The sequence below is a fragment of the Salvelinus namaycush genome, chromosome 2 (genome assembly GCF_016432855.1).
Source record: "Salvelinus namaycush isolate Seneca chromosome 2, SaNama_1.0, whole genome shotgun sequence".
Classification (NCBI taxonomy): domain Eukaryota; kingdom Metazoa; phylum Chordata; class Actinopteri; order Salmoniformes; family Salmonidae; genus Salvelinus; species Salvelinus namaycush.
The window spans coordinates 9,609,311-9,633,832 of NC_052308.1; the positions used below are offsets into that span (position 1 = coordinate 9,609,311).

At 44.1% G+C, this 24,522-nt stretch overlaps 1 protein-coding gene across 2 annotated transcripts in view; it reads left to right on the forward strand.

The window, feature by feature from the left end:
- The window catches only part of LOC120058753 (sodium-coupled neutral amino acid transporter 3-like), a 69,923-nt gene that overhangs the window by 23,635 nt on the left and 21,766 nt on the right, over nt 1–24,522 (forward strand). For both annotated transcript variants that reach the window (XM_039007499.1, XM_039007493.1), the window contains exons 2-8: nt 3,460–3,635; nt 4,719–4,739; nt 4,954–5,035; nt 5,358–5,473; nt 9,681–9,754; nt 10,307–10,399; nt 11,700–11,781. In XM_039007499.1, coding sequence (XP_038863427.1) covers nt 3,520–3,635; nt 4,719–4,739; nt 4,954–5,035; nt 5,358–5,473; nt 9,681–9,754; nt 10,307–10,399; nt 11,700–11,781 — 584 coding nt within the window. In that variant the 5' untranslated portion in view covers nt 3,460–3,519. The remainder of the gene's footprint in view (nt 1–3,459; nt 3,636–4,718; nt 4,740–4,953; nt 5,036–5,357; nt 5,474–9,680; nt 9,755–10,306; nt 10,400–11,699; nt 11,782–24,522) is intronic.

Consider the following 24,522-nt stretch of genomic DNA (forward strand, 5'->3'; position numbering starts at 1 on the left):
CAGATTTTAGAAGAGATGCAGAGAAGTATTTTGTTTCTTTAAAGAAATGACCACCAGTCAGGGGTATACAGACAGCTCAAGAAGTATGCTTAGATGTGCAGAAGAATATACAATTTTTTTTTACATAGAATTACACATAATGATTATGGCTCTAGATTGCAGGAAAAAGCTGTTTGAGGTGTTCGAAAAATGCTAATTGCTCCAACTTCCGCACAGGGGGCCTTACCCCCCCCCTCTGGACCACCCCCCAGCCATCCTCACATCCCCTGAGATTTTTGGGGTGCATGACGCCCCTGATCACAGATTGTAATTTTACTGTTGAAACTGGAGTGGTGGTGGGTGATCGATTTAACAGCTGTGTTGCGAGCTGCGATCTAAAGATACTCTGGCAGGCAGGGGGACACTTGTTGTGGTGACACAATGGGGCTGCTGTCTGCTGTCTTCACCCAGGAAGCTGCTCCCATCACAACAACACTGCCCATTGTCTGCCTGTGGAACTGACCCCTTGTGAGCCTCTGAGATCATAGAGGAAATTGGAAATGAGGTGAATCGTTGTCACTGAGGGCATGCAACCTGGTGGGGAGTAACCATACCATCACTGCAGAAAATGTAACACCCGCACATACATTATTACTCTGCAGGTTTAGTGTGTTGACCTTTCAGACAGAGATCGTATATAGCATATCATAGTCATCTCCGTTTCCTTACCCTCCCACTCATCCTCTCATCTTTACCTCCATACCTTCAGACCATGGTCAAAACCCGAAACATTTAGAGTTACATGACCAGCTATGTTAGCTTAAGGATGTATCTATACTGAACAAAAATAGAAACGCAACATGTAAAGTCTTGGTTCCATGTTTCATGAGCTGAAATAAAAGATCCCAGGAATGTTCCATATGCACATAAAGCTTATTTCTCTCAAATTTGGTGCACAAATTTGTTTACATCCCTGTTAGTGAGCATTTCTCCTTTGCCAATATAATCTATCCACTGAACAGGTGTGGCATATCAAGAAGCTGATTATACAGCATGATCATTAAACAGGTGCACCTTGTGCTGGGGACAATAAAAGGCCATTCTAAAATGTGCCGTTTTGCCACACAACACAATGCCACAGATGTCTCAAGTTTTAAGGGGGCGTGCAAATGGTATGCTGACTGCAGGAATGTGCACCAGAGCTGTTGCCAAAGAATTTAATGTTAATTTCTCTACCATAAGCTGCCTCCAACGTCGTTTTAGAGAATTTGTCAGTACGCCCAACCGGCCTCACACATTTGGTTCCTTGGAAGTTGTGCAAACGTATATTTTTGGTTTCACATTGGTTGTGGGAACGAAGCCATACGTTTCCTGACCAGTAAAACGGAGCGTTTTTTAAACATTCTGAGAACGGAAGGGAATATTTAGCCTGTTCTTGGAACATTTATTTTTAGGTTGCAGGGAGCTTCTGATAATGCTTTAATCTGTTTCCTGGAAGGTTTTATTAACGCTCTGAGAATGGAAATTATAGGTTATTTGGAGTTTTTAATAACTTCCTTAAAACTTTCACTGAATGTTTCAATACATTTTTTAATTACACCGTTAGCTTGTTTTGGGTACACTTTTTAAAGCACAGATGGAAATGTATTTCCTTAAGCATGCCAACACAATTATTATTGTGAGATTTGAACTAGTGAAATTGGTTTTGTGGTCTTCATCCATTGAATTAGTCCACTGCGCTGCAAGGCAGGAGCTAGCATGCCATGTTTTTTTTACGCATACAAAGCTGTTTATTTTATTTTATTCAGACAGACCCCATTTCAAAGGAAACAAGCACTCATTGAGATCAAGTGTGGCCAACACACCTGCACACACTTAACAAGATGGAGTGTAGAGAGAGTTTTGTTGATGCTGAGTGTCACACCCTGATCTGTTTCACCTGTCTTTGTGCTTGTCTCCACCCCCCCTCCAGGTGTCGCCCATCTTCCTCTTTATCCCCATTGTATTTATACCTGTGTTCTCTGTTTGTCTGTTACCAGTTTGTCTTGTTAGGTTTGAGCAGTCTTGTCTGAGCAGTCTGTCTGTGTCCTGCGCCTGCCTGACTCTGACCTGTTTACGAACCTCTGCCTGTCCTGTTCTGTACCTTATTGATTCTGCCCTGGATTACGGACCTTTGACCTGTCTTTTGCCTGCCCCGTTTGGGTCAATACACATCTGTGACTCTAGATGTCTGCACCTGGGTCTTATCCTGAGTTCTGATACTGAGAACAGAATGTATATGTTTTTAAATAACTTTTGTAACGTCTAAGAATGTTTTCTTGTGGTTTTTATGGAAAGTTTTAATTAACGTTCTCGTAACAATTTGAGAACATGACTAAATAGAACCATGATGAAACCTGTAGGAAATGTTATGCTGAAGTACTGAAATTCCAACATGGTATGTGCTACTTGGGTAGGTTATGTGTGGCTGGTGTAGTTTGTGTACATAGCCTAGGCATGGGAGGAAAGTGTCTGTGTGACAACATTACGTGTGTCACGCCCTGGCCATAGAGAGGCTTTTATTCTCTATTTTGGTTAGGCCAGGGTGTGACTAGGGTGGGCATTCTAGTTTCTTTATTTCTATGTTTTCTGTTTCTATGTTTTGGCCGGGTATGGTTCTCAATCAGGGACATCTGTCTATTGTTGTCTCTGATTGGGAATCATACTTAGGCAGCCTGTTTTGCCACCTTAGTTGTGGGTAGTTGTCTGTGTTAGTGGCCTGTATAGCCCTATTCAGCTTCACGTTCGTTTTGTTGATGTTTCTTGTTTTTGTTGGCGACATTCAAAGTAAAAAGAAATGTACGCTCACCACGCTGCACCTTGGTCCGGTCATTTCCACCCTGACGACGATCGTGACAACGTGGGACCTGAACAGAGGGTTTAGTTGAACCACCTCCGTTCTCAGCTCTGAGAAGCTGGCAGGCCTTGTGACATCACTGAGTGGAACACCATGAGCAAACAGTGTAATGATGATGTGACGTTGGCTCAAACACACAAACTTTGACCCCATGCTTTGGACCTATTTGCATTACTTGGTATTGTAGTTGCCCAAAAAGCATAGTGTTATGGCTTGAGTTGATTCAGAATAATTTATACCATAAGCAAGTGTGTGAAACAGGTCAGATCTTGGATGTTGAAGTGAAAGTTTTACTGTGTAAATAAATGAGTCACCACAAATCAAATCAAATAAATCAAATGTTATTGGTCACATACACATGGTTAGCAGATGTTATTGCGAGTGTAGCGAAATGCACACAGTCATTAGCAGAGAGAGAGACTAGCCGTTGAAGTTTATTGTTGGATGTTTTTTTTAAACTAAATGCCTATTTAGACATATATAGGTGTCCCCACGTGCACTGTATCCTATAGATACACAACAAGACAGATAGGGGAGTAATTGTGGGATCTGTGTCAATGAAATGCCTTCTCTCTCTGCTCTAGATACCTGAGGGAGCAGACTGAGAGAACCACACACAGTGTATCATAACTGCTGCTTAGAGCATGGAGCCAGACCAATCAGAGATGAGCATCTTGGGACACTCGCCCAATGGGAAAGGTCACGACCTAGAAGATGACACGTATGTGCCCATGAAGACCATGGCAGAGGAATTAGACACGTGAGTTTCCTTCTCCTGTCCTTTCTTATCCCCACCCCGCTCTTACACCTACCTCAATTATTGTTGTTAGACTATTGAATTGTTCAACAACCACCACAACTATAAAAAATCTCTCTCTGATGAGCAGCTGAGAAGGGCCATACACTCGGCTCAAAACAATGACTTTAGTCACAGATTACACCTAATTGGTGCAGCAGGTTATAGCGGTTAGAGCATTGGGCCAGTTTTACAAAGTTTGCTGGTTCGAATACCTGAGCCGAAAAGATGAAAACCTCTCAATGTGTGCTTGAGCAAGCCACTTAACCCTTTTTGCTCCAGTGGCCTCAACCTACTTTGGGTTGTCCCTGTAAAACAACACATCTCACTGCATCTATCTGGTGTTTATTTAAAAAATCTTGTTGCCTCTACTTACATACCACAGAAACATTACATTGTATATTCTATTCCAATTGTTTTTGAAGGGATGCTTTGATCTTACTGTCATATAAGAGTGGTGATATTTATTTTTCCCACTGCATGCAGTGTTATGCCCAGCCCTCGTTATTCCAGTACCTTAGACTGGAGAGAGTAATGGCTTTGTCCTGTGTTGTGTTACAGTTTGAATGTGCCATGTGTTGCTGTCATCTATCTACCTGTGTGGAAACCAAAACCCATTAAACAGCCTGTAAATGTCACCGGTCAATACAATATATTCATCCACATTATTCCAAACACTGGTAATTAACCAGAAAATACAGAGACACTGTTTGTATCCCAAATGACACCCTGTTCTCTACATAGTGTGGTACTTTCCCTATAGTCCCTGGTCAAAAGTAGTGCACTATAAAGGGAATATGATGCCATTTGGGATGTAGAGGTCTTATACAAGGACCTCATAAAACTCTGTTTCAATTTCCGCCATTGCAAATTGTGTTTGCTTGTCCTGTCCTCCTTGTGCTAAGTGTATGACATCAGTAATGAGTTTGAAGTGTTTATAGAGCGTGAATGACGTCTGATTTCCTGAGTGGTGTTTGTGTTTCTAAGTGCATGTTTGCCTTGTTTTTGTCCTTCCTTCGCCCCGTGGATGCTCTGTTTCCAACACAGAAATGGAACTCAAAACGTCAGGTAGGTTTCTACTTTCTACACAGTCACACCGACAAGCTCTACCTAGTAGGCCTACTGACTATGTCAAATCATTACTCACAAACAATCCTTTAAGTGAAGCATTTTTAACACTGTTTTAACAATTAACTCCCTCCTGTCTGTGTAGCTTGTGTCCCCATTTGAAGCTGCAGGTTTTGGAGACTTTCGATTGTAACAACGTTTTTGTTTCATCCAGGTTTGATGATCCTGATGCCATCCTGGAGAATGAGGAGTTTCTGCCCAACGGAGATGGGAGGAAGCCCATGCGCTTCACAGATGTGAGTGTAGCTGACTTTATTACCTCCACATGTACCACAACTCAAACATCACTCCCTGGCTTTGTCCCAAGTGGTACCCTATTCCCTATGTAGTGCACTACTTTTGACCATAGGGGTCTGTTCAAAAGAAGTGTACTATATAAGGAATAGGGTGCCACTTGGGATGCACACACTATGTGATTGGAATCTGATGACACATTCTGCCTGTCACATTGCACTTGACAAGAGCATGAGTTTCTAAATGTAAGAACAGCAGCCATTTTCTGCTTTACCTCAGTATTGAATGAACTGAATCTGAGATTGTTGTATTTGTTTTGATCAGTTTGAGGGAAAGACGTCTTTCGGCATGTCTGTGTTCAACCTGGGGAATGCTATCATGGGCAGTGGAATTCTGGGACTGGCTTATGCCATGGCCAACACTGGCATCCTCCTCTTCCTGTAAGTCAAACTGTCAGCGATACAGCACTGTACTGTGAGTCGCTCTGAATAAGAGTGTCTGTTAAACAGTGGAGGCTGTTAGTAGGAGCTAAAGGAGGAACGGCTCATTGTAATGGTTGGAATGGAAGAAATGGAACGGTATCAAACACATCAAACATATATAAACCACATGTTTGGCTCCGTTCCATTCATTTCATTCCATCCATTATGATGAGCCCGTCCTCCTATTGCTCCTCCCACCAGCCTCCACTGCTGTTAAATGACCAAAATGTAATGTAAATGTAATCTAAATGTAATGTCTAGTCCTGCCCCTTGCTTCTTAACTGTCTCCTAGTCTCTCCTTTCCCCAGGTGGCTTAGTGTTTCTTCATTCTTCATCTCATAAAACCCTGAAACCGCAAAACTATACACTTGCATAGCACTGACTTTCAAATCAGTGACACACTGAGCACCGACACAGTAGGAATCACACATTAGCCATTGGTCTGTTGCTAGTCGCACTGCCTCTGCCAGCTTGTGGTGGTGTGATATCCCTTTGCCTAAGCTTAGAGCCTGTGGAGAACGTGCTCCCCAGTCCGAGTGATAGCCTTTAGGCTGCACATAGAGACCACACAGTGGAAAGGGCTGGAGTGGGAGTTGAAAATAGCCACGATCTTCGCTTGCAGGAGGGAGCTGGCACGATCAGAAATGCTCTCTGCCCAGAGGCCCAGCTTGCCTGCTTCAAAAGGGATGCTGGACCAGGATGGGGTGAGAAGGGGCCAGGGTGGAGCTGGGGGGTCTGTGGTGAGGTGGTCCACACTATCCTCTCCCTTCCATCCTCCCCCATTTGCGCCAACCCTTGTTCCCGCCCCTGTGAACACAAACAGGCCCTAGAAAGGCTACAGCCCAGAATAGCCCCGCCTTCCAGTCCCCACTCCCCCCCTCCATTTCATGTGACGCTGTGTTGGTTTGTTTAGCTGCAGGGAGCAGGACTGCAGGGAGCACAACTCTGCATGGGAACACAACCTATTCTATGGATTCTAAAGAGTTTCTCCTCTAAAGATGGAGTCAACAGCGAACTCTTCCTTAGAGCTCACGGTCACCTGACACATCATCACCATCACCATGGTGATTGTTATCATCTTTGTTGCGAATTTTGTCCCAATGCTCATGCTGAACTTATGCTTTTCCACAAAGACTAATGTCAAACAAGGTCACCTTTGAGAAACTTCCACAAAGACTAATGTCAAACAAGGTCACCTTTGAGAAACTTTGGTGAATGAAGAAACCCTTCGACCTGAAAATAAATGTTACCAAGTAACTAAGCTGTCTTCATGAAGGCTTTCTGCTTTATGAACCTACTAGGAATTGTTTTAGTAAGATTGCGGCAAAGAAAAACCTATTGTTTAAGTCTCTAATGCAGCTTTTATGAAAGAAATCCCATTAACAGAGGCATTTCTCTGGCTTTGTGACTTCAGGTTATTGTTCAACAGCTTCAGATAGATGTATTTGTTAGAAGCAGGAATCAATTCACATGGATTTGTTTGTCTGTGTATTCTGACCCAAGGATGTTTCTTCCCATCTAAGTATAGTATTACCGACTTTGGACTCTTAGGCATGTCTTCTGGTAAAAGTAAGTCTCGATTCCTGTAGCAAACAAAATGTGATTACATTTCAAGTCATTGTTCCAAGTCCTTTCTTTTCCCATGGAAAAACCGACTATTTTATATTGAACAACTATATTGTAGATTTGTGGCATTGTTGGTGTGACCGACGCAGAGCCTTCTTTGTGTCTCAATGGTAACCTACTGTAACTCAAGATAGAAAACCCCCATTTCTCAAGAGAACTAGGAGACCCAAATATAAGTTATCTGCCTCATCAGCACATGGGAGCCGTTTCAGGCCCCCCCCCCCCCCCCCCCCACGTCCCCTGGGAATGCCATACACCTTAGCAGTCCTCAGGGGACGTGGGGGGAGCCCTGAAACCGGTCCCATTCGCCTTGCAGGAGTGATATGTCATGATGTTCCATGATGCCTTACTCAAGTTTTGAGTTTTAGTTGTATGTACAGGATACACATGGTATACACCGTCCAACGAAATGCTTACTTGCAGGTTCTTTCTCGACAATGCAACAAGAATATGAAATAAAATATAAGAATAAGAACATAAATGAAATGGCTCAGTAAAATATAATAAACATTTTAGCATAAGTATAATAGAGGATGGCACAATTTATAGTCCAGCATTTATACGTGTTTTGTGGAAGGGAGGATGGGGGGCACGTCCAGCATCACTCAGCGTTTCCATGATTTCTTTCTCAGCATCTCTCAGCGTTTCAATGATTTCTTTCTCAGCATCACTCAGCGTTTCCATGGTGTCTTACTCAGCATCACTCAGCATTTCCATGATTTCTTACTCAGCATCACTCAGCATTTACATTATTTATTTCTCAGCATCACTCAGCATTTCCATGATTTCTTACTCAGGATCACTCAGCGTTTACATAATCTCTTATTCAGCATCACTCAGCATTTACATAATCTCTTACTCAGCATCACTCAGCTTTTCCATTATTTATTTCTCAGCATCACTCAGCATTTACATAATCTCTTAATCAACATCACTCAGCGTTTCCATGGTTTCTTACTCAGCATCACTCAGCATTTACATAATCTCTTAATCAACATCACTCAGCATTTACATAATCTCTTAATCAGCATCACTCAGCGTTTCCATGATTTCTTACTCAGCATCACTCAGCTTTTCCATTATTTATTTCTCAGCATCACTCAGCATTTCCATGATTTCTTAGTGTCACTCAGCGTTTCCATGATTTCTTACTCAGCATCACTCCGCATTTCCATGATTTCTTACTCAGCATCACTCAGCATTTACATAATCTCTTAATCAACATCACTCAGCGTTTCCATGATTTCTTACTCAGCATCACTCAGAATTTCCATGATTTCTTTGTCAGCATCACTCAGCGTTTCCCATAGCAGTAACAACAGAGTGGGAATAATGGTCCTATAACAGGACATTTAGACCTGAGACCTGAGAACTGAGACTTCCTGGACAAGGAACCAAAGCAACCATTGAGCAGCTCCTACTCGATGCCGTGGTCTCATTCACCGGCTGTCGGGACTCCAGGAGGAATGGCCACATAGGCCTACATACCCAAGGCCCTGCTCTTTAGAGTGGTCAGTGGAATGTCAGGGCTTAACCTCTGTGCCCACGCTGACTGTGGCCAGATGCTAGGATCCTCACCTCTGCTGTGATCAGTAGTCAAGGGGCCTCCATCTGGCTGTAGGGGCCAGACTCTGAGGTCTGGGAAAGGTGATGGCATCGAGAGCGCCCTCTGACCCTCTAGGAATGCTGATCGAAGGGGTCAGTGTTCTGTAGGCGGACTGCGACTCCGCTCTGCGCTCCCTTTGGCACAGGGGCATAAGCTCTGCGCTCCCTTTGGCACAGGGGCATAAGCTCTGCGCTCCCTTTGGCACAGGGGCATAAGCTCTGCACTCCCTTTGGCACAGGGGCATAAGCTCTGCGCTCCCTTTGGCACAGGGGCATAAGCTCTGCGCTCCCTTTGGCACAGGGGCATAAGGGGAAGAGCAGTTGTGGGAAACACTGTTTCTCAGAGTATTACAATAGACCAGGATGGTTGGAAGCAGACTTACGTCCTTTATTAAACCCCCCCACATCTAGCTCCTAAGTTCTTACCCCCAACATGATTTTCTCCGACTGTTGGCAACATCATACAGCATAAGCTTTTTCATGACATTGAGAGTCTGCTGAGAAAGCGCTTGCCTTTATTAACTGTCTGTACTTGATCCTTTAGATCACATGGCTACAGTTGGACATTACAGTTGGCGGTTAGCCGGCCAAAGTTGGCTTTTTTCTAGCTGTACTTTTTCACTGTTCATCCTAGTAATCCCATCATGATACAATTCATGTATTTCAGTAAAACCTTTAAATGTTTATTTTTGGAATTATACCCAGACAGTTGTAATCTCAAACTGTAATTTATTTTGTTCTATTGGCTCCTAGTCAAGCCACTAAGTGCAGGGCTTGTCGTAGAAATGTGTGTGTTCGTGCTATTATTACATGTTGTCAGAAAGGAGTTCACTTCCACAGTCAATAATGAGCTTGCTCAACGAAAGACCTTTCACTGCATTGAAATGAGGCGTTGATGTGTTTTATCATCTACTCTTTCACTCTCTCCTCCCAGGTTTCTTCTGACTGCTGTGGCGGCTCTGTCCTCCTACTCCATTCACCTGCTGCTCAAATCCTCTGGCATTGTGGGTAAGCTGACCCTTGTCTTCAGTGGACCTAATGCTTGAATGGTGCACGTGTAGCTATGTGTACTGTAGTTATACATGCACATCATAGTTTGATCCAGTGGCAACACTCCAAGAAGTAGGGGTGTGTGACACTATTGCTGAACCATTGAGAGGAGATGATGGTACTACATATGTTGGGCTGCTGCAGTGTCCAGTCACAGGAACAGGGCCAAATGGAGAAAAAGTGATGGCTGGCATAATTACCCTTTTAGCATTCGCATGTCTTGATTGCAGCTTGTATAGATTAGCTTGGGGAAGTAATGTGCTATTACAATGTAATGGATCCACAATGGCCCAGCATTAAGGATGTTGACAAATCCTTACATATTGTTGTGTGTTCATATTCCGGTATAGGGGCCTAGTATGGAAATAGAGGCCTGGCATATTAACTTCTGTAGATAAACCTGTAGATTCTACACTGACTATATAACTAAGTGTTGTTTGATTTACTACCTGGGTGTCCCCCTGCAAAGCTGTGTAATGATGATGTTGCACAACCCTCTTCCTCTTCCAGGAATCCGAGCTTATGAACAACTAGGCTATAGAGCCTTTGGCACCACAGGCAAGATGGCCGCCGGTATCGCCATCACACTACAGAACATCGGAGGTGAGAGGACACTGTGGTCACTGGTCTAGTTTATCTCAACAATACACATCTGTGTGTATTTGTAGTGGTTATAGTGTTATGATGAATCACAAAGCTCAGCAGTAGACAGGCAGGCAGACTGTTTGGTCTTCCTGTTCACTTGGAGTTCATGCCTTCACATTAGCCCCCCCATCCCATTCTCCATATTTATATAGTACTACTAATACAGCTCTCTCTCTCTCTTTCTCTTTCTCTCTCTTTCTCTCTCTTTCTCTCTCTCTCTCTCTCTCTCTCTTTCTCTCTCTTTCTCTCTCTTTCTCTCTCTTTCTCTCTCTCTCTCTCTCTCTCTCTCTCTCTCTCTCTTTCTCTCTCTCTCTCTCTCTCTTTCTCTCTCTTTCTCTCTCTTTCTCTCTCTCTCTCTTTCTCTCTCTCTCTGTGTGTGTGTATATATGATATGGCAGCGTATTAAGGAGCTAAGGCCAGCTGTCCAGTTAGCTAACAGCTGCTGCCTTGGTTACGTGGTGGTGTGTTGGCTGCCTGCGTGGTCTGATCCCTAGCTTTGACTGAGGCACAGGCAGCACCAGCCAGTAGCCATGTTACCATTGTGTTTCTTACTGTAGCAGTGAAGTGTCTCCTAGTACCACACAGAGAACACATAACACAAAGTACTGTCTGAGAATCATGAATCAGGTTGTTTTAGGTCAAGGCGAGGAATTACACATGGAGAGTAAGAATAGAATAGGAACAGTTTGATCAAATTCAGAATGTAGACATTAATTACATGGACAATGCATGGTCACTTATTCAGTTGGATGTGAGGGCACATGAGGGAATAACCACTTAATAACACATGGGCGGTGCACAATTGGCCCAGCGTCGTCTGGGTTTGGCCGGTGTAGACCGTCATTGTAAATAAGAATTTGTTCTTAACTGACTTGCCTAGTTAAATAGAAGTTAAATAAAATAAAAATGTGATGAAATGAGGACACATTATGAAGATGAGGATATGTTATGAAATGGGGGGAAACTTTCATTTGCTTTGAGAACTGGTGAATAGCTTTTTATGTTTGTAAATCGTTTTAATAATTCATGCCTTTAGAAAATCTCTTTCCACACTGTGCAGTTTGTCCTATTCTAGACGTCTGTACGTCTTTCTTCAGTCTGTTCTTTTCTAGACGTCTGAAAGTCTGTCTTTCCCCAGGTGAATGTTCTATGTGTTGACTGAGTGAGTCACCCATATCTGAAGGTGTTAGCTACATGTCTCGATTAAATGTCACTGACTGTGTCACTCATAGTTTCTGTCGGTCTCTACTCCTCACAGCCATGTCCAGCTACCTGTACATCGTCAAGTCTGAGTTCCCATTGGTCATCCAGGCCTTCAGTAGGGCAGACCCCATGGCTGAGTGAGTAATCTTATTGGTCTGTCCACTAGATCTAACATGTCTCTACATTCCAGGCCCACAGTAGGCAAATGTTGCACATATAAAATGCAAGAGTAGAGTGGATGTGATTCCTTATTTTGCATGTAAGTGAGACATGTTTGTTCTATAAAGTATATCGGAATTTTCCACAACGTTGTGAACTGCTAAACGCCCAGATGAAGCCCTTTCTGCCTGTGGAGCTGTAGCTGGTAGCTTTGCATGGACCCTGGTTCACCTGGCATTGCCTCGTATTCCAGGTGAGAGGTGGGGCAGGGGTGGGAGCTTGCTGTCTGCTAGACAGAACAGAGAGGACTGTCAGGAATGGCTAGCATACGTCTCTTCGCCCGCCCATAGGTTGCGGTGACAACGCCTCCAAACAGAAGTGTTGTGGTGGTGATGGGGGGAGTGGTGTGTTGGGCGCCCCTACGGTCCCTGGCTGTCTGAAGTGGTTTCCTGCACTGCTTCTCCCTCTGGCTGGATTTAAAAACAAACCCTGGACTGGACACAACAGGGAGTGCTGAGAGCTGAGCCCTGTCCTGCTCTACCTAGCAAGTCAGCCAGGCTGCTTTAGGAAACATCACAGCTCCCTTCTCTATTAGCCTGGCCAAAGCACACTGGCTGTAGTTGACACGGGGGAGTTGAATACATGAAAGAAATGTACAGTAGTGCTGCCAGAAGAGCAGTGAAAATGACTCATATTTATCTCAATGGTGTTGGCATCCTGACAAAGGGAGTTGAGATGAGACGGCTTCTCCATCCGTCCTCTGTGCTCTGGCTTAGAGCCCTCTGTTATCCATCTAGTCTGATGCTCAGACCATGTGTCTCAGTGGGTTTCTGTGTGTCCTGTAGCTAAGTGGTTGCAGTGTGTTGAACTGTTGTTATGGGTGTGCGTTTCATTTCTGGGAGAGTGCAGGTATTCCTCCATAGGGATATTAGAGTTCTCTGAAGGCCTGTCATCACCCTTTGTTGTTGATGAGGAGGGGTGTGACAGGATCAGATTGTGACGTGTGTGTGTGTGTGTGTGTGTGTGTGTGTGTGTGTGTGTGTGTGTGTGTGTGTGTGTGTGTGTGTGTGTGTGTGTGTGTGTGTGTGTGTATTGGGGGAAGGATTAAGCACATATCAAGCAAACACACATACACACATTCTCAGGTGACAGCTGAGAGCTGTCTGGACTGGGGTGGCAGCCTCAGTTCAGGTCACACTAAAGGACAGGTCAACGCAGGCACAAACACATAGACAGGAATCTTTATGTCCAGACATTTATACAGTACACACACAACAGTATGCACACACAACAGCACTAACACACAACAGCACGCACACAACAGCACGCACACACACACACACACACACAACAGTACACACACAACAGTACACACACAACAGTACACACACAACAGTACACACACAACAGTACACACACAACAGTACGCACACAACAGTACGCACACAACAGTACGCACACAACAGTACACACACAACAGTACACACACAACAGCACTAACACACAACAGCACGCACACACACACACACACACACAACAGTACACACACAACAGTACACACACAACAGTACACACACAACAGTACACACACAACAGTACGCACACAACAGTACGCACACAACAGTACACACACAACAGTACGCACACAACAGTACGCACACGCAACAGTACGCACACGCAACAGTACGCACACGCAACAGTACGCACACGCAACAGTACGCACACGCAACAGTACGCACACGCAACAGTACGCACACGCAACAGTACGCACACGCAACAGTACGCACACGCAACAGTACGCACACGCAACAGTACGCACACGCAACAGTACGCACACGCAACAGTACGCACACGCAACAGTACGCACACGCAACAGTACGCACACGCAACAGTACGCACACGCAACAGTACGCACACGCAACAGTACGCACACGCAACAGTACGCACACGCAACAGTACGCACACGCAACAGTATGCACACACAACAGCATGCACACACCCATACTTCTTTAGCTCAATCTATACATACATGGTCAGTACATCATATTCTCTGGTTTCAGGTGCTTTTACATTTGTGGCGTCAGGGTTTGTTTATGGCCCAAGGTTCTTTAAATAGAAATGGGTTTACAGTGATTCATACAGTGTGTCTGACTGAATAAGTGCCTGTCACTCACTCTCACACAGAATAGTAGAGGCTACATGAAGGAAGAGGATAGTAGAGGCTACATGTGAAGGAAGAGGATAGTAGAGGGCTACATATGAAGGAAGAGGATAGTAGAGGGCTACATATGAAGGAAGAGGATAGTAGAGGGCTACATATGAAGGAAGAGGATAGTAGAGGGCTACATATGAAGGAAGAGGATAGTAGAGGGCTACATATGAAGGAAGAGGATAGTAGAGGCTAAATATGAAGGAAGAGGATAGTAGAGGGCTACATATGAAGGAAGAGGATAGTAGAGGGCTACATATGAAGGAAGAGGATAGTAGAGGGCTACATGTGAAGGAAGAGGATAGTAGAGGGCTACATATGAAGGAAGAGGATAGTAGAGGGCTACATATGAAGGAAGAGGATAGTAGAGGGCTACATATGAAGGAAGAGGATAGAGGGCTACATATGAAGGAAGAGGATAGTAGAGGCTACATGTGAAGGAAGAGGATAGTAGAGGCTACATGTGAAGGAAGAGGATAGTAGAGGGCTACATGAAGGAATAGGATAGTAGAGGGCTACATGAAGGAATAGGATAGTAGAGGTCTACATATGAAGGAAGAGGATAGTTGTGAACGCTGCGTGTAACACATCCGGTATCAGGATAAATAAAAAGCAAGGTCTGCTAACTTTCTTTAATTATGTTTAATTACCTCAAACAATGAATGGCAAATGCAATTTTCGTATATACGGGTTCGCTGTATCACCACGCAGGGTAAAGCAGGGAACTGGCAGGAAGTACGTAAACAGCTGTTCTTATACCGTGATGACGTAGTTCCAACGCGTCTGTTGTCCTATCACAGTAGAGGCTGAGCGCGGTTTAGACTTTGCACAGCCTATCACCGTTACTCAGACTGGTCCCCTTCTTTCAGATGTCCGCATCTGGTCGTTGCTTAGATTAGATCCGTCTTGTGTCTGTCGATTCTACACTGAAACAGTTCCTAATATGGTATTGTCCAGTAATCTAACCTCCCTGGTTGGCCTAGAGAGATGCACCCCTCCCCTCTCCAGATTGACCACAGCTTTTATGGCCTGTGTTGGTCAGTCCTTACACACATCTGTATTGTTTGCGTGTGTGTGTAACAAAACAATATGCTAACAGGCTATAGTGCATAAACATAAATCCTAACATAGTAGAGGGCTACATATGAAGGAAGAGGATAGTAGAAGGCTACATATGAAGGAAGAGGATAGTAGATGGCTACATATGAAGGAAGAGGATAGTAGAGGCTACATATGAAGGAAGAGGATAGTAGAGGGCTACATATGAAGGAAGAGGATAGTAGAGGGCTACATATGAAGGAAGAGGATAGTAGAGGGCTACATATGAAGGAAGAGGATAGTAGAGGGCTACATATGAAGGAAGAGGATAGTAGAGGGCTACATATGAAGGAAGAGGATAGTAGAGGGCTACATATGAAGGAAGAGGATAGTAGAGGGCTACATATGAAGGAAGAGGATAGTAGAGGGCTACATGTGAAGGAAGAGGATAGTAGAGGGCTACATATGAAGGAAGAGGATAGTAGAGGGCTACATATGAAGGAAGAGGATAGTAGAGGGCTACATGTGAAGGAAGAGGATAGTAGAGGGCTACATGTGAAGGAAGAGGATAGTAGAGGCTACATGTGAAGGAAGAGGATAGTAGAGGCTACATGTGAAGGAAGAGGATAGTAGAGGGCTACATATGAAGGAAGAGGATAGTAGAGGGCTACATGTGAAGGAAGAGGATAGTAGAGGGCTACATATGAAGGAAGAGGATAGTAGAGGGCTACATATGAAGGAAGAGGATAGTAGAGGGCTACATGTGAAGGAAGAGGATAGTAGAGGGCTACATGTGAAGGAAGAGGATAGTAGAGGGCTACATGTGAAGGAAGAGGATAGTAGAGGGCTACATGTGAAGGAAGAGGATAGTAGAGGCTACATGTGAAGGAAGAGGATAGTAGAGGCTACATGTGAAGGAAGAGGATAGTAGAGGCTACATGTGAAGGAATAGGATAGTAGAGGGCTACACATGAAGGAAGAGGATAGTAGAGGGCTACATATGAAGCAAGAGGATAGTAGAGGGCTACATGTGAAGGAAGAGGATAGTAGAGGCTACATGTGAAGGAAGAGGATAGTAGAGGCTACATGTGAAGGAAGAGGATAGTAGAGGGCTACACGTGAAGGAAGAGGATAGTAGAGGGCTACATATGAAGCAAGAGGATAGTAGAGGGCTACATATGAAGCAAGAGGATAGTAGAGGGCTACATATGAAGGAAGAGGATAGTAGAGGGCTACATATGAAGGAAGAGGATAGTAGAGGGCTACATATGAAGGAAGAGGATAGTAGAGGGCTACATATGAAGGGAGAGGATAGTAGAGGGCTACATATGAAGGGAGAGGATAGTAGAGGGCTACATATGAAGGGAGAGGATAGTAGAGGGCTACATGTGAAGGGAGAGGATAGTAGAGGGCTACATGTGAAGGGAGAGGATAGTAGAGGGCTACATGTGAAGGAAGAGGATAGTAGAGGGCTACATATGAAGGAAGAGGATAGTAGAGGCTACATATGAAGGAAGAGGATAGTAGAGGCTACATATGAAGGAAGAGGATAGTAGAGGGCTACATATGAAGGAAGAGGATAGTAGAGGGCTACATATGAAGGAAGAGGATAGTAGAGGGCTACATGAAGGAGGAGAATGGTAGAGGCTACACATGAAGGAAGAGGATAGTAGAGGGCTACATGAAGGAAGAGAGGGCTACATATGAAGGAAGAGGATAGTAGAGGCTACATTTGAAGGAAGAGGATAGTAGAGGGCTACATTTGAAGGAAGAGGATAGTAGAGGCTACATGTGAAGGAAGAGGATAGTAGAGGCTACATTTGAAGGAAGAGGATAGTAGAGGGCTACATTTGAAGGAAGAGGATAGTAGAGGGCTACATATGAAAGGAGAGGATAGTAGAGGGCTACATATGAAGGAAGAGGATAGTAGAGGGCTACATATGAAGGGAGAGGATAGTAGAGGGCTACATGTGAAGGGAGAGGATAGTAGAGGGCTACATGTGAAGGGAGAGGATAGTAGAGGGCTACATGTGAAGGGAGAGGATAGTAGAGGGCTACATGTGAAGGAAGAGGATAGTAGAGGGCTACATGTGAAGGAAGAGGATAGTAGAGGCTACATGTGAAGGAAGAGGATAGTAGAGGGCTACATGTGAAGGAAGAGGATAGTAGAGGGCTACATATGAAGGAAGAGGATAGTAGAGGCTACATATGAAGGAAGAGGATAGTAGAGGCTACATATGAAGGAAGAGGATAGTAGAGGCTACATATGAAGGAAGAGGATAGTAGAGGGCTACATATGAAGGAAGAGGATAGTAGAGGGCTACATATGAAGGAAGAGGATAGTAGAGGGCTACATATGAAGGAAGAGGATAGTAGAGGGCTACATGAAGGAGGAGAATAGTAGAGGCTACACATGAAGGAAGAGGATAGTAGAGGGCTACATGAAGGAAGAGAGGGCTACATATGAAGGAAGAGGATAGTAGAGGCTACATTTGAAGGAAGAGGATAGTAGAGGGCTACATTTGAAGGAAGAGGATAGTAGAGGCTACATGTGAAGGAAGAGGATAGTAGAGGGCTACATGTGAAGGAAGAGGATAGTAGAGGGCTACATATGAAGGAAGAGGATAGTAGAGGCTACATATGAAGGAAGAGGATAGTAGAGGCTACATATGAAGGAAGAGGATAGTAGAGGCTACATATGAAGGAAGAGGATAGTAGAGGGCTACATATGAAGGAAGAGGATAGTAGAGGCTACATTTGAAGGAAGAGGATAGTAGAGGGCTACATTTGAAGGAAGAGGATAGTAGAGGCTACATGTGAAGGAAGAGGATAGTAGAGGGCTACATGTGAAGGAAGAGGATAGTAGAGGGCTACATATGAAGGAAGAGGATAGTAGAGGCTACATATGAAGGAAGAGGATAGTAGAGGCTACATATGAAGGAAGAGGATAGTAGAGGCTACATATGAAGGAAGAGGATAGTAGAGGGCTACATATGAAGGAAGAGGATAGTAGAGGGCTACATATGAAGGAAGAGGATAGTAGAGGGCTACATATGAAAGGAGAGGATAGTAGAGGGCTACATATGAAGGGAGAGGATAGTAGAGGGCTACATATGAAGGGAGAGGATAGTAGAGGGCTACATGTGAAGGGAGAGGATAGTAGAGGGCTACATGTGAAGGGAGAGGATAGTAGAGGGCTACATGTGAAGGGAGAGGATAGTAGAGGGCTACATGTGAAGGAAGAGGATAGTAGAGGGCTACATGTGAAGGAAGAGGATAGTAGAGGCTACATGTGAAGGAAGAGGATACTAGAGGGCTACATGTGAAGGAAGAGGATAGTAGAGGGCTACATATGAAGGAAGAGGATAGTAGAGGCTACATATGAAGGAAGAGGATAGTAGAGGCTACATATGAAGGAAGAGGATAGTAGAGGCTACATATGAAGGAAGAGGATAGTAGAGGGCTACATGTGAAGGGAAGAGGATAGTAGAGGGCTACATGTGAAGGAAGAGGATAGTAGAGGGCTACATGTGAAGGAAGAGGATAGTAGAGGGCTACATGTGAAGGAAGAGGATAGTAGAGGCTACATGTGAAGGAAGAGGATAGTAGAGGGCTACATGTGAAGGAAGAGGATAGTAGAGGGCTACATATGAAGGAAGAGGATAGTAGAGGCTACATATGAAGGAAGAGGATAGTAGAGGGCTACATATGAAGGAAGAGGATAGTAGAGGGCTACATATGAAGGAAGAGGATAGTAGAGGGCTACATATGAAGGAAGAGGATAGTAGAGGGCTACATGAAGGAGGAGAATGGTAGAGGCTACACATGAAGGAAGAGGATAGTAGAGGGCTACATGAAGGAAGAGAGTGCTACATATGAAGGAAGAGGATAGTAGAGGCTACATTTGAAGGAAGAGGATAGTAGAGGGCTACATTTGAAGGAAGAGGATAGTAGAGGGCTACATATGAAGGAAGAGGATAGTAGAGGGCTACATAGGAAGGAAGAGGATAGTAGAGGGCTACATAGGAAGGAAGAGGATAGTAGAGGGCTACATATGAAGGAAGAGGATAGTAGAGGGCTACATATGAAGGAAGAGGATAGTAGAGAGCTACATATGAAGGAAGAGGATAGTAGAGGGCTACATATGAAGGAAGAGGATAGTAGAGGGCTACATGAAGGAATAGGATAGTAGAGGTCTACATATGAAGGAAGAGGATAGTTGTGAACGCTGCGTGTAACACATCCGGTATCAGGATAAATAAAAAGCAAGGTCTGCTAACTTTCTTTAATTATGTTTAATTACCTCAAACAATGAATGGCAAATGCAATTTTCGTATATACGGGTTCGCTGTATCACCACGCAGGGTAAAGCAGGGAACTGGCAGGAAGTACGTAAACAGCTGTTCTTATACCGTGATGACGTAGTTCCAACGCGTCTGTTGGCCTATCACATTAGAGGCTGAGCGCGGTTTAGACTTTGCACAGCCTATCACCGTTACTCAGACTGGTCCCCTTCTTTCAGATGTCCGCATCTGGTCGTTGCGTAGATTAGATCCGTCTTGTGTCTGTCGATTCTACACTGAAACAGTTCCTAATATGGTATTGTCCAGTAATCTAACCTCCCTGGTTGGCCTAGAGAGATGCACCCCTCCCCTCTCCAGATTGACCACAGCTTTTATGGCCTGTGTTGGTCAGTCCTTACACACATCTGTATTGTTTGCGTGTGTGTGTAACAAAACAATATGCTAACAGGCTATAGTGCATAAACATAAATCCTAACATAGTAGAGGGCTACATATGAAGGAAGAGGATAGTAGAGGGCTACATATGAAGGAAGAGGATAGTAGAGGGCTACATATGAAGGAAGAGGATAGTAGAGGCTACATATGAAGGAAGAGGATAGTAGAGGGCTACATATGAAGGAAGAGGATAGTAGAGGGCTACATATGAAGGAAGAGGATAGTAGAGGGCTACATGTGAAGGAAGAGGATAGTAGAGGGCTACATATGAAGGAAGAGGATAGTAGAGGGCTACATATGAAGGAAGAGGATAGTAGAGGGCTACATATGAAGGAAGAGGATAGTAGAGGGCTACATATGAAGGAAGAGGATAGTAGAGGGCTACATATGAAGGAAGAGGATAGTAGAGGGCTACATATGAAGGAAGAGGATAGTAGAGGGCTACATATGAAGGAAGAGGATAGTAGAGGGCTACATATGAAGGAAGAGGATAGTAGAGGGCAACATATGAAGAAAGAGGATAGTAGAGGGCTACATATGAAGGACGAGGATAGTAGAGGGCTACATATGAAGGACGAGGATAGTAGAGGGCTACATTTTTGAAGGAAGAGGATAGTAGAGGCTACATTTTTGAAGGAAGAGGATAGTAGAGGCTACATTTTTGAAGGAAGAGGATAGTAGAGGCTACATATGAAGGTAGAGGATAGTAGAGGGCTACATATGAAGGAAGAGGATAGTAGAGGCTACATATGAAGGAAGATGATAGTAGAGGCTACATATGAAGGAAGATGATAGTAGAGGCTACATATGAAGGAAGAGGATAGTAGAGGCTACATATGAAGGAAGAGGATAGTAGAGGGCTACATGTGAAGGAAGAGGATAGTAGAGGGCTACATATGAAGGAAGAGGATAGTAGAGGCTGCATATGAAGGAAGAGGATAGTAGAGGCTGCATATGAAGGAAGAGGATAGTAGAGGCTACATATGAAGGAAGAGGATAGTAGAGGGCTACATATGAAGGAAGCGGATAGTAGAGGGGTACATATGAAGGAAGAGGATAGTAGAGGGCTACCAATGAAGGAAGAGGATAGTAGAGGGCTACATGTGAAAGAAGAGGATAGTAGAGGGCTACATGTGAAGGAAGAGGATAGTAGAGGGCTACATGTGAAGGAAGAGGATAGTAGAGGGCTACATGTGAAGGAAGAGGATAGTAGAGGGCTACATGTGAAGGAAGAGGATAGTAGAGGGCTACATGTGAAGGAAGAGGATAGTAGAGAGCTGCATATGAAGGAAGAGGATAGTAGAGGGCTACATGTGAAGGAAGAGGATAGTAGAGGGCTACATATGAAGGAAGAGGATAGTAGAGGCTACATATGAAGGAAGAGGATAGTTGAGGGCTACATGAAGGAGGAGAATAGTAGAGGCTACACATTAAGGAAGAGGATAGTAGAGGGCTACATATGAAGGAAGAGGATAGTAGAGGGCTACATATGAAGGAAGAGGATAGTAGAGGGCTACATATGAAGGAAGAGGATAGTAGAGGGCTACATATGAAGGAAGAGAGGGCTACATATGAAGGAAGAGGATAGTAGAGGCTACATTTGAAGGAAGAGGATAGTAGAGGGCTACATTTGAAGGAAGAGGATAGTAGAGGGCTACATATGAAGGAAGAGGATAGTAGAGGGCTACATATGAAGGAAGAGGATAGTAGAGGGCTACATATGAAGGAAGAGGATAGTAGAGGGCTACATATGAAGGAAGAGGATAGTAGAGAGCTACATATGAAGGAAGAGGATAGTAGAGGGCTACATATGAAGGAAGAGGATAGTAGAGAGCTACATATGAAGGAAGAGGATAGTTGTGAACGCTGCGTGTAACACATCCGGTATCAGGATAAATAAAAAGCAAGGTCTGCTAACTTTCTTTAATTATGTTTAATTACCTCAAACAATGAATGGCAAATGCAATTTTCGTATATACGGGTTCGCTGTATCACCACGCAGGGTAAAGCAGGGAACTGGCAGGAAGTACGTAAACAGCTGTTCTTATACCGTGATGACGTAGTTCCAACGCGTCTGTTGGCCTATCACAGTAGAGGCTGAGCGCGGTTTAGACTTTGCACAGCCTATCACCGTTACTCAGACTGGTCCCCTTCTTTCAGATGTCCGCATCTGGTCGTTGCGTAGATTAGATCCGTCTTGTGTCTGTCGATTCTACACTGAAACAGTTCCTAATATGGTATTGTCCAGTAATCTAACCTCCCTGGTTGGCCTAGAGAGATGCACCCCTCCCCTCTCCAGATTGACCACAGCTTTTATGGCCTGTGTTGGTCAGTCCTTACACACATCTGTATTGTTTGCGTGTGTGTGTAACAAAACAATATGCTAACAGGCTATAGTGCATAAACATAAATCCTAACATAGTAGAGGGCTACATATGAAGGAAGAGGATAGTAGAGGGCTACATATGAAGGAAGAGGATAGTAGAGGGCTACATATGAAGGAAGAGGATAGTAGAGGCTACATATGAAGGAAGAGGATAGTAGAGGCTACATATGAAGGAAGAGGATAGTAGAGGGCTACATATGAAGGAAGAGGATAGTAGAGGGCTACATGTGAAGGAAGAGGATAGTAGAGGGCTACATGTGAAGGAAGAGGATAGTAGAGGGCTACATATGAAGGAAGAGGATAGTAGAGGGCTACATATGAAGGAAGAGGATAGTAGAGGGCTACATATGAAGGAAGAGGATAGTAGAGGGCTACATATGAAGGAAGAGGATAGTAGAGGGCTACATATGAAGGAAGAGGATAGTAGAGGGCTACATATGAAGGAAGAGGATAGTAGAGGGCTACATATGAAGGAAGAGGATAGTAGAGGGCTACATATGAAGGAAGAGGATAGTAGAGGGCTACATATGAAGGAAGAGGATAGTAGAGGGCTACATATGAAGGACGAGGATAGTAGAGGGCTACATTTTTGAAGGACGAGGATAGTAGAGGCTACATATGAAGGAAGAGGATAGTAGAGGCTACATATGAAGGAAGAGGATAGTAGAGGCTACATATGAAGGAAGAGGATAGTAGAGGCTACATATGAAGGAAGAGGATAGTAGAGGGCTACATTTTTGAAGGAAGAGGATAGTAGAGGCTACATATGAAGGAAGAGGATAGTAGAGGCTACATATGAAGGAAGAGGATAGTAGAGGCTACATATGAAGGAAGAGGATAGTAGAGGCTACATATGAAGGAAGAGGATAGTAGAGGCTAGATATGAAGGAAGAGGATAGTAGAGGCTACATATGAAGGAAGAGGATAGTAGAGGCTACATATGAAGGTAGAGGATAGTAGAGGCTACATATGAAGGAAGAGGATAGTAGAGGCTACATATGAAGGTAGAGGATAGTAGAGGCTACATATGAAGGTAGAGGATAGTAGAGGCTACATATGAAGGAAGATGATAGTAGAGGCTACATATGAAGGAAGAGGATAGTAGAGGGCTACATATGAAGGAAGAGGATAGTAGAGGGCTACATGTGAAGGAAGAGGATAGTAGAGGGCTAAATATGAAGGAAGAGGATAGTAGAGGCTGCATATGAAGGAAGAGGATAGTAGAGGGCTACATATGAAGGAAGCGGATAGTAGAGGGGTACATATGAAGGAAGAGGATAGTAGAGGGCTACCAATGAAGGAAGAGGATAGTAGAGGGCTACATGTGAAGGAAGAGGATAGTAGAGGGCTACATGTGAAGGAAGAGGATAGTAGAGGGCTACATGTGAAGGAAGAGGATAGTAGAGGGCTACATGTGAAGGAAGAGGATAGTAGAGGGCTACATGTGAAGGAAGAGGATAGTAGAGGGCTACATGTGAAGGAAGAGGATAGTAGAGGGCTACATGTGAAGGAAGAGGATAGTAGAGGCTGCATATGAAGGAAGAGGATAGTAGAGGGCTACATATGAAGGAAGAGGATAGTAGAGGCTACATATGAAGGAAGAGGATAGTAGAGGCTACATATGAAGGAAGAGGATAGTAGAGGGCTACATTTTTGAAGGAAGAGGATAGTAGAGGCTACATATGAAGGAAGAGGATAGTAGAGGCTACATATGAAGGAAGAGGATAGTAGAGGCTACATATGAAGGAAGAGGATAGTAGAGGCTACATATGAAGGAAGAGGATAGTAGAGGCTAGATATGAAGGAAGAGGATAGTAGAGGCTACATATGAAGGAAGAGGATAGTAGAGGCTACATATGAAGGTAAGAGGATAGTAGAGGCTACATATGAAGGTAGAGGATAGTAGAGGCTACATATGAAGGAGAGGATAGTAGGCTACATATGAAGGTAGAGGATAGTAGAGGCTACATATGAAGGTAGAGGATAGTAGAGGCTACATATGAAGGTAGAGGATAGTAGAGGCTACATATGAAGGAAGATGATAGTAGAGGCTACATATGAAGGAAGAGGATAGTAGAGGCTACATATGAAGGAAGAGGATAGTAGAGGGCTACATGTGAAGGAAGAGGATAGTAGAGGGCTAAATATGAAGGAAGAGGATAGTAGAGGCTGCATATGAAGGAAGAGGATAGTAGAGGCTACATATGAAGGAAGAGGATAGTAGAGGGCTACATATGAAGGAAGCGGATAGTAGAGGGGTACATATGAAGGAAGAGGATAGTAGAGGGGTACATATGAAGGAAGAGGATAGTAGAGGGCTACCAATGAAGGAAGAGGATAGTAGAGG